Source organism: Littorina saxatilis, linkage group LG2 (genome assembly GCF_037325665.1).
Source record: "Littorina saxatilis isolate snail1 linkage group LG2, US_GU_Lsax_2.0, whole genome shotgun sequence".
In the NCBI taxonomy this organism is placed as follows: Eukaryota; Metazoa; Mollusca; class Gastropoda; order Littorinimorpha; family Littorinidae; genus Littorina; species Littorina saxatilis.
The window spans coordinates 57,920,519-57,931,093 of NC_090246.1; the positions used below are offsets into that span (position 1 = coordinate 57,920,519).

Genomic DNA, 10,575 nt, shown 5'->3' on the forward strand with positions numbered 1-10,575 from the left:
CGATTATTTAGTTTTTGTTTAGCAACAGCTGGTTTCATTTGTGTGTCCTTGCCGAAGGCGAAGGACTGGCCATGGCGGTGTCTCTTTGCTGAATCATTTGTGTTTGTCCTAGTTTCCAAAGGGAACCGTTTTCGTTGATACTATGCATATTAATTTTATTTCTTCCATTCAATTCTTAGACTATTTGATCAATTTTGTTTCAATCCATTTCATCTTGTCTGTTGCAGTCCTAAGGCGGAGGGGGGAGGGGAGCGCGTGAAGCAGACGACAGTGACGTCAGAGAGAAGGCGATTGGACGAGGCGGCGGTCACGTGCGGCTGTCTCGGTTTCGTTGTCACCCCGCCTCAAAACATGGCGCTATTAGACCAGGCCACCAACGCCCCGCCGGAAAACTGCTACAGGCTCGTCATTCTAGGATCAGCTAAGGTTTGTGTTGGAGTTTGAAAGGGAAACAATAAGAAGGAGAAGCGAGCGAACAAACGAACAATTCGTTCGTTTTGTTCGTTCGTTCGTTCGTTCGTTCGTTTGTTTGCTCGTTCGTGCGTGCGTCTGTGCGTGCGCCCGTGCGTGCGTGCTTTCGTTTGTTCTCTCTGTCAGTGTTCTGTCAGTGTGTCCGCCATGTCTGTTTGTGTTCCCCCAGCCCACCAGATACATTCTTTTATTTTGCTTCTTCTTTATAGCAGTAAACTTTTTTCCTCTTCTTTTTTTTCCCCCGAAGCTTTCATAGCTTAAACTATGAGCTGTTTGTGAAAACGAAAAATAAATTTAAATTGCTTTTACGTGTCAGCTCTCCGCTTACTTATTAGCTTGCGCGGATGGAATTGCGACAATCTGTGTAAGACGATCCCTAATTTGAAATAAAACGCAACTTCTTTGCAACTATTAAGAGAAAAATAAAAGCAGAACACACCAACAAAAAAACAAAAAAAGTAATGAAAAACAAGTCGCGTAAGGCGAAAATACAACATTTAGTCAAGCTCAGTCGAACTCACAGAATGAAACTGAACGCATTTCATTTTTTCCGCAAGACCGAACACTCGTAGCATCGTAAGTCGATCCACCGCTCGTGGCAAAGGCAGTGAAATTGACAAGAAGAGCGGGCGGGGGTAGTAGTTGCGCTGAGAAGGATAGCACGCTTTTCTGTACCTCTCTTCGTTTTAACTTTCTGAGCGTGTTTTTAATCCAAACATATCATATCTATATGTTTTTGGAATCAGGAAGCGACAAGGAATAAGATGAAAGTGTTTTTAAATTGATTTCGAAAATTTAATTTTGATCATAATTTTCATATTTTTAATTTTCAGAGCTTGTTTTTAATCCAAATATAACATATTTATATGTTTTTGGAATCAGAAAATGATGAAGAATAAGATGAACGTAGTTTTGGATCGTTTTATAAAAAAAATGATTTTAATTACAATTTTCAGATTTTTAATGACCAAAGTCATCAATTAATTTTTAAGCCTCCAAGCTGAAATGCAATACCAAAGTCCGGCCTTTGTCGAAGATTGCTTGGCCAAAATTTCAATCAATTTGATTGAAAAATGAGGGTGTGACAGTGCCGCCTCAACTTTTACAAAATGCCGGATATGACGTCATCAAAGACATTTATCAAAAAAATGAAAAAAACGTCTGGGGATATCATACCCAGGAACTCTCATGAAAAATGTCATAAAGATCGGTCTAGTAGTTTACTCTGAATCGCTCTACACACACATACACAGACACACAGACACACACACACACGCACGCACACACACACACCCGCGCACACACACACACCCACACACACACATACACACACACACACACACACACACGCACACACACACACATACACCACGACCCTCGTCTCGATTCCCCCCTCTATGTTAAAACATTTAGTCAAAACTTGACTAAATGATAGGCGAGATTAAACGAGACCACGGACAAAACTGTCATTTAAGCTATTTAAAGGCTTTTGCGATGTCTGTGATTTTCGTAAAATGTGGGGTTTTGCTGTCATTAGTGTCTAGACATAAGACCCGAGGGTGGGGCAAATTACCAGGATTGAAAGTAAATTGTGTGCTTAAGAAAGGTGATATCCGGGCATAACAAAGTCTTATTCTCTGAATTATAGGGCTCAATCCCCTGGACTTTTGACTCCTTGGTCAAAAACCTGGCAGCCTTTAGCGTTTGGTGCAAGCTGGTTTAACAATGACATTGACAATGACAATTCTTTATTTAACGAGGGTAATAGAATAAGCATGCAGTGATCTGCTTTTCTTACATCTGGCCCTCGCTCTAAAGTGTGACTAATCTAAAATGGCGGAATAAATAAGTAAAGAAAACAACTACTAAATAATGATGCATATAGATAAACTGAAGTAAGAACACATTATACATTATTTATATACTATACATTGCATAGAATAAGAAAAACTGATGTGAGTTCATTTGATATGAGTAAAGTATTATAGACTAGATTGCACTGACGCAACAAAGCTTAAAACACCATACCCATTGACATACACTGCATCCAACACATACATCAAACCATAGACCATTTATCCTGGACCGCCAACTAGCTCTCTCTCCGCTCTTTCTCTCTATTGCGAGGTAGCGGCCTCTCGCATTTAGGAACCTACGCTTACATGGCCTTTCAGAAATCAGGGGGATGTCATATCCGGTGTCGATTGTAAACATGGACAAAGTTGCAGAGGTAAGTTCTGAAAATGCTAAAAAAAAACTCAGCTAAAGTGCATATGGAACATGTTTTTCGATGAGTTTTGTTAAGTTTAGTTTGGAGTTTTGGAAAATCCAGTTCATTGTCACCTCCCATTGTCACAAATAACTGGAGCGTGCTTTCTTTTCACTGTCTTCGAATCGCTGGCCTTTCAAACCGGACGCGACGCGCCCCTGAAAGTCGAGCGTCGTAACCTCGAAGGGTCACGTGACGAGTTGGCGGTCTAGGCTATTTGGTCTATGATCAAACACAAGAAGAAGAAAGTATCTCCTCCCTTCTGTGGGGAGTTGGAGGAAGGGGTGGCAATCTGAGCGGTTACGGTTCAAAGAACTATATTTCAAACAATAAAAAGCCCTTTCCCAACACTTCCCTCAGATTCAGACCTCGCCCATGACAACGTAAGGGTTATCAAGTGTCTTTTGAGATCATACCCCCTCCACCGTTTCCGCCTACCACATACACCTAATGACCGTATACATACACACAGGATGCACTTTCGCCAAACTGTACATATTTTTTTATTACCACGGCCTTCGTGGCTTACATCTTAATCCTTTTATTGTTTTAAAGTTTTGAGATTTATTGTTCGTGTTCCTCTTACTTGCTCATCTATTTGCTTTTATTGGTGATCCTAAAAGGTTCCACCTTTTAACTCGTTTTGAATAAAAAAAAAATCATTTTACAAACCCGTTATTCAAGATATAGAATACAGACTTATAATTCTTACCAAGAAACATCTTAACTACTTTTCATTTTAACGAATTCCACAGAGCATTATCTTCTCAACCCCACCCCCTGCCCTCCTCTCCTTTTTTTTTTTTTTTTTTTTGGTTGAAAGCGGACAAACACTCAAGTCCTTAATGGCTTAAAACCGTAGGACTTTTAATATTAATTTTAAGTAAGAAGAAAGTAATACATTGTTGAAAAGCATCGCTAATGTAATTGGTTGTTGGTTTTAACGCCCCTTCAACCGACACATTGTGTTGAATGAGACTAGCACGGCATACACGGGTTTAAGAAACAAAAGCATGAAAGGATACGTACTGCTGTGCACTTGTGGTTTTGAGATGTCTCCCTGGAGGGATTTCCCGTGTCTATCATAAGAGGGAGTCCTCGCCTGCTGGGACATTGAACAGACAACATGGCAACGTTTACTGTTGAGACTGTTGAGTGTGCCATTCGGGTTCCCCTTGCCAGAAACACTGGCTCTTTTGAAAACAATTCTCGCTTGCTCTGCGTCAGATGGGTTGTTCAACATGCATGGTTTGTGTGTTTGTGTGTGTGTGTGTGTGTGTGTGTGTGTGAGTGTGTGTGTGTGTGTGTGTGTGTGTGTGTGTGTGCCTCTCTCTCTCTGTCTCTCTCTGTATCTCTCTTTCTCTCTCTCTCTCTCTCTCTCTCTCTCTCTCTCTCTCTCTCTGTTTGTGTGTGCGTGGGTGTGTGTGCGTGCGTGCGTGCGTGTGTGTGTGCGTGTGTGTGAGTGTGTGCGTGCGTGCGTGTGTGTGTGCGTGTGTGTGAGTGTGTGCGTGCGTGCGTACTTGCGATCTTGTTAAAGTTTCATTCTTGTATTTCAACGCGACATAGGTGGGGAAGACATCGCTCGTGCAACGATTCCTGTTCAACCGGTTCGAGGACAACTACACGCCTACCATTGAAGACTTTCACCGCAAAGTCTACAGAATTCGGGGTGTTCCTTACAGGCTCGACATCCTCGACACGTCGGGTATACACCCCTTTCCTGCCATGCGGCGTCTGTCTTTTATTACGGGTAGGTTTTTCTCTTTCTATCTTCGTGAATGTCTATGTGTCTGTGTATTGTTCATATTCTTGCGTTCTTCCTTTTACTGCTTTTGTTTGCCTTTCTCTTGTCTGTCTGTCAGACTGTCTTACATTTTCTCTGGTTGTTTTGATTTCTTTTTACTTTGAAAACAACTCACAAAACAATGCTTTGATGGGAATTGGTATAGTTAATGTCTGAGTACCTGACCGTACACTACTTGACGACATGAACAGTACACATTGAGGCTTTGGGAAGGCAATAATCGACCAATAAGAGCCTGAGTGGCATAGTGGTTAGAATGCTTGCCTGTCACGCTGGCGGTCGGGGATGGACCCCCTACTCGGGACGGATACAGCTACCCGATTTTTCCGAACGCTCTCCAGTCCACCCAGCAGGAAATGGGTACCAGACCCTGATTTAGGGCCGGTAAAGGCGCCCCCATAAAACTGACTCTAGAAAGGTTGAAATATTTGACATGGTGCTTCGCTACGGTCAAATAATTATGGTTATTATGGGAATACCTTTGCCTTTACCTTAATCGGCCATGATAACCGAGAAGATTCAAATGGAAACCTGTCAATGTTATTGTAATTCAGTCTGTCGCCGAACTTGTCGTGCGATTGCGACAAGGCCAAAAAGAATGGGACCAGTATTGACCTCATGTAATGCCACCTGTTGTCATTACCGGGCCTGTTTTAGCCAAATAAAATGCCACATTTGTGTCTTTTAATTGCCAATGGAATACTGTAAATACATTAGAAAAAATACTGATGCTGGTAGAATGACTGTGATACCAATACGCTGCGTTCAAAGCCCAATGGTGTGTTCATCTCTGCCATTATCAATGTGACTGTAATAATAAGGACAAAATACAGCACATTAATGCATTTTTAAAGTGAACTTCTTCCGGCTACAAAAGGTGACAAGCTTGCTAACCACTCGACCTTGACTTTAACTACCCGCAGGTAAGGTCTGAGCGAGTCTAATTTGAACGAAGAAAGCTACTAATTACTTTACCTTGGCAACCTAAACGTAGAAGAAAGTTAAAGCGGGCAATTGATTCCGAAATGTCCCAGTCTGTGTAAAATGTTACGCTGCACTGAATGCTGGAAACTTCTGATTTCCATCGAGAGCGCCGCGATTTCATGGTTAATGCCAAAAGGACGGCACATCCATTTTGTTAGCCGTTGCTCAACATGAACAAGTAGTTTATGAACACAGAAAAATCAGAACACACACATCCAAACAATCAGCAGTGATAAAGAAAGAGTAGCAAAAGATCTGTTAAGGGTCAGACAGGGTCTAATAGAACGATCTATACCACAGTCTGTTGCGAAATCGTAAGGCGCCATGACATCTTGAAATATTCGTTTGTGACAGACAGATTTGAGCGACGGAAGAATAGTTTCCGGACTAGTCTAAATGTAGATTGTGGTGCGAGGTTTTATTAACGTGTACAGTAAGTTCGCGTGACAAGTAACTAATGTAGATGATCTTGTGTGAAGCCAGACATATTTCTGCAAAAACTAGACACACACACACACACACACACACACACACACACACACACACACACACACACACACACACACACACACGCTCGCTCGCTCGCACACACACACACACACACTCACACACACAAACACACACACACAAACACAAACAAACACACACACACACACACACACACACACACACACACACACACACACACAATGAAAGAGTTGTGGCTGTCAGAAAATAAAGTAAAACGAATTTTCATCAATGACAAGTGCTCGTGTTATTTCTTATTTTCCAATTTGTCACTGTGGGATGCATGTTGTTGCAGTTTGTGATACATTCATTGGCCGTGTTCCACTGGGATACAGAACGCTGGCCTTTTGAACCCTTCATGTGTCGTCGTTTTTCTCTCCCTTGCCATTTCCTTCTGAGTGCACTTCCTGTCATTTTTCTGTTTCCCTTTCGCATTATCTTTTCACTCACAGCTGCGTTTTTTTCTTCTTCATTTTCTCTTAGACATTTTCCTCTTTTGTTCTGTCTCCTACGTTTTACCTGTTGCGCTTCAGATTTACTTTCGCTTCTGCTTATTTTGTTGGGTTGTTTGTTATGTGTATTGTTTTCTCTTTCGTTTACTTCATTTTCTAGTCATATCATATTTATCATTTCCGACGTCACGGTTTTTATATAGTTCCATATCTTAACTTTATCCCATCGAAGATGATGAAATCGAAAGTCGAAACTAGTTCGTGTTTATTTGTTCATGTTGCTGTTTTTGGTGAGTACATTTTATTGTTATCTTGTTTTATCCCACCAGTTTCTTTGTCTGTGCCTTGCAGGAGACCTGTTCGTGCTGGTGTTCGCCATCGACAACAAGGAGTCGTTCCAGGAGGTGATACAGCTGCGCGAGCAGATCATCGACTGCAAGAAGCAGTGTCGCAAGGTGGGCGGGCCCAACATCCTGCATGTGCCCATGGTGATCGTGGCCAACAAGTGCGACAAGGAGTCGCACCGCAAGGTCGACCCCAGCGACGTGGAGGCCCTGCTGGCGGGTCAGGCCAACTGCACCTTCGTGGAGACCTCGGCAAAGAAGAACACCAACGTGGATGAGGTCTTCAAGCAGCTGTTCACCATGGCCCACCTCCCCGCCGAGATGAGCCCCTCCCTGCACCGCAAGGTGGCGCCCATGTACGAGGGCCGGAGCAGCGGTCAGCAGAGCGGGCGCCTGGTGTCCATACGGCGCAAGATGAGCGACGCTTGTGGCGCCGTGGCTCCCAACGTCCGGCGTCCCAGCATCAGGACTGACCTGCTGATGGCTCAGGCCAGAACCAACCAGGAGGATGAAGGCAGCACGGGCAGGGAGATCCGGTGTGTGCTGCAGTAGACAGAAGGAGGACTTCGGTTTTTGTGGAGTCCTTCTCAGTGACGCTTTTTGAGGTCCCTGTCAGAAAGACGCAGAGCCAAGCATCAGAACCGACCTCCTCATGGCTGAGGCCGGTACCAACCAAAAGGATGTGTTTTTTGGTCCGTCTCAGTGAGGGCTTTGTTGGCCTTCATGGTGCAGAGACACGGGACAGGATTGGTTCCCATGCCGTAGGCCTAGATCACCCAGAAAAAATGAAGGTAGTACGGACAGGGCGATCCGCTTTTTGCTGCAGTACGTGGTCAGTGGACTTTTGCACTTTACTGTTCTCCTAACTGCGCCGCAGCAATGATTTTCTGGTGACACTGGCCGATAACATGTGTGCGGGATGAAGCTCGGAGTACGGGAAGGGAAACCTTCTGTGTGCTGCTGCAGGAGACGCTGCATTTAGCTTCTGGTGATCCCTGGCAGTCAGCACTGGGGTCAGCGCTGATGTTGTCATGGTGCCGACTAGAACCATATCTGCGGCTCCAGTCACAAAGAGCCAGAACAAGGATGGAACATCTGTTGTGCGGAATGGGTATAATGGCTCTTTGCCTTTTTTCTACGACTTTTTGTAATTTTGCTGACGAAAAATGTTACCAATAGAGGAACTGTCCTCAGTTCTTGCATTTGTGTCAGATTCATCCTTTTCACGTTACAGTCGCTTCCCTATGTCAGAGTGATGAGAAAAGTAGTTCTAAAACCTTTAAAGTAGCTCATCTTGGCAAAACTCGATTTGTCTGACATGTTAATGAACATGTATCCCCGAGTCGTACCTATGTTAAATGGAACGATAACAGAAAACTAAGCTGCTGAGTGATGCAGTAACTTGTTAACAAATGTGGATTTTGTTGTAAATCGCCACCTTGATCCACAAATCCACGAATGGCGGATCCCAGGATGAAACAACTTCCTGAAGTAGAAAAAAAAACATTCAGTAAAAACATGATTCTTTATGGACAAATATATTAAATACACGTGAGAGTATTGTGGCGTAGCACTACACATGGTCTTGACGGACAGGACATTGTCCTTTTTGCTGCCAAAACATGAACCTGTCGAATATTTACGCGAGCCGAGTTTATATATGGACACAAAGGCACAGTTTTGTTCTTTCTTCGGTCGAGACGCTGATCATGAACGAACTATCTAGCGTCCTGACTTACCTGCCAATGGCGTTTGCACAAGTCTTGCACAAGATGTGGCTGTATGTTGAATGCGGTTATGACCTGTCTTTAGGCGGAGAAGGCAGGGAACAGGTTTGTGTTCAGTCTTTTTGTAACTAAACCTGTGGGACGATTGGATTTGGGAAGGGATTTTTGTTCTTAAACTAGGAGGGCATTCATGCTTGTCGTTTGTGTTGAGTTTATTGCCATCACTTAATGAAAGTGCTACTGACTGTTTCGAAGTGCCGCATCTGCAACAACAAAAACCTGCTTGTCTTGACTTGTTCATACGTTAATATCAAGACCTGTTCTGTTTGTGGTGTTTGCATGTGTTTTCTAAGTTTGTTGTTGTTTTTATATTTAGTCAAGTTTTGACTAAATATTTTAACATCGAGGGGGAATCGAAACGAGGGTCGTGGTGTATGTGCGTGTGTGCGTGTGTGTGTGTGTGTGTGTGTGTAGAGCGATTCAGACTAAACTACTGGACCGATCTTTATGAAATTTGACATGAGAGTTCCTGGGTATGAAATCCCCGAACGTTTTTTTCATTTTTTTGATAAATGTCTTTGATGACGTCATATCCGGCTTTTCGTGAAAGTTGAGGCGGCACTGTCACGCCCTCATTTTTCAACCAAATTGGTTGAAATTTTGGTCAAGTAATCTTCGACGAAGCCCAGACTTCGGTATTGCATTTCAGCGTGGTGGCTTAAAAATTAATTAATGACTTTGGTCATTAAAAATCGGAAAATTGTAAAAGAAAAGAAAAATTTATAAAACGATCCAAATTTACGTTTATCTTATTCTCCATCATTTGCTGATTCCAAAAATATATAAATATGTTATATTCGGATTAAAAACAAGCTCTGAAAATTAAATATATAAACATTATTATCAAAATTAAATTGTCCAAATCAATTTAAAAACACTTTCATCTTATTCCTTGTCGGTTCCTGATTCCAAAAACATATAGATATGATATGTTTGGATTAAAAACACGTTCAGAAAGTTAAAACAAAGAGAGGTACAGAAAAGCGTGCTATCCTTCTTAGCGCAACTACTACCCCGCTCTTCTTGTCAATTTCACTGCCTTTGCCATGAGCGGTGGCCTGACGATGCTACGAGTAAAATGGCATTGCGTTCAGTTTCATTCTGTGAGTTCGACAGCTACTTGACTAAATATTGTATTTTCGCTTTTCGCGACTTGTTTGTTGTTTTTTTCAAGATCTAAAAGCGAAGAAGGAAAGCGTGAAACATACAAGAATGTTTTGTTTCCTCTGTGCGTTTGTATTTGACTGTCAGGATGTCATATTTGGTCGTACAGGATATTAACTGAAGTTACAATTGGGTTTTTTCTTTCTAAATTCTTTACTTTTACACGAACAGGATGTAAGCGTGGGGTTGTATTATTACACTGTCTGGATAACAGTTGTAGGCACAGAAGTGTACTTCCTCTAGTTTCCAACCCTACACTGCCAAACAATCGTCTGGGGGTATGTGGAACAATGTCTTACCACCTCTGTGGGTTTGTACTCTTTCACAATCGAGATTTGCTAGTTTCGTTCTCTCTGTGAAATGGCACGCAGAAAACGAACACAATCCAAATATTCCAGCAGAGCTAGCACCAGGACGCCTGTCGACGGCTTGGAGGGAAACAGGAAATGGACATTGATCGCGCATGCCCCATGGGCTTTTTTCTTGCCCGCACATGGCGCGGAATTCCGGGATGTGATTTGGCGTAAAGATATATCATGACATGATGTCCACCATTAGATAACGTCAGATAAAGAATAACGAAATATGTAATAAAGGGGAAAGCTGTATTTGTGATTACCTTTGGGGAGAGAAGAAGTCGATCGGGGAAAGCGGGGAAAGGGAGGAGGGTGTGTACAGAGTGTGCTCTTTTACAGCTTGTTTATGTTTTAATCTCAGGTGCACAAGATTGTGGCTGTATTAATGCTGACGAACACAGATTTTGTAAGTATAATATCCCCCGTATTTAAATGCA

General features: G+C 42.7%; 1 protein-coding gene across 1 annotated transcript; it reads left to right on the top strand.

Moving 5' to 3' along the window:
• The first annotated feature begins 234 nt into the window (after positions 1 to 234).
• LOC138959349 (GTP-binding protein Rhes-like) lies at positions 235 to 9,783 on the top strand. Its single transcript, XM_070330778.1, has 3 exons — positions 235 to 426; positions 4,307 to 4,490; positions 6,839 to 9,783. The coding sequence occupies exons 1-3, from the start codon at positions 352 to 354 to the stop codon at positions 7,381 to 7,383; spliced, it is 804 nt and encodes a 267-aa protein (XP_070186879.1). The 5' UTR covers positions 235 to 351; the 3' UTR covers positions 7,384 to 9,783.
• Positions 9,784 to 10,575: the final 792 nt, after the last annotated feature.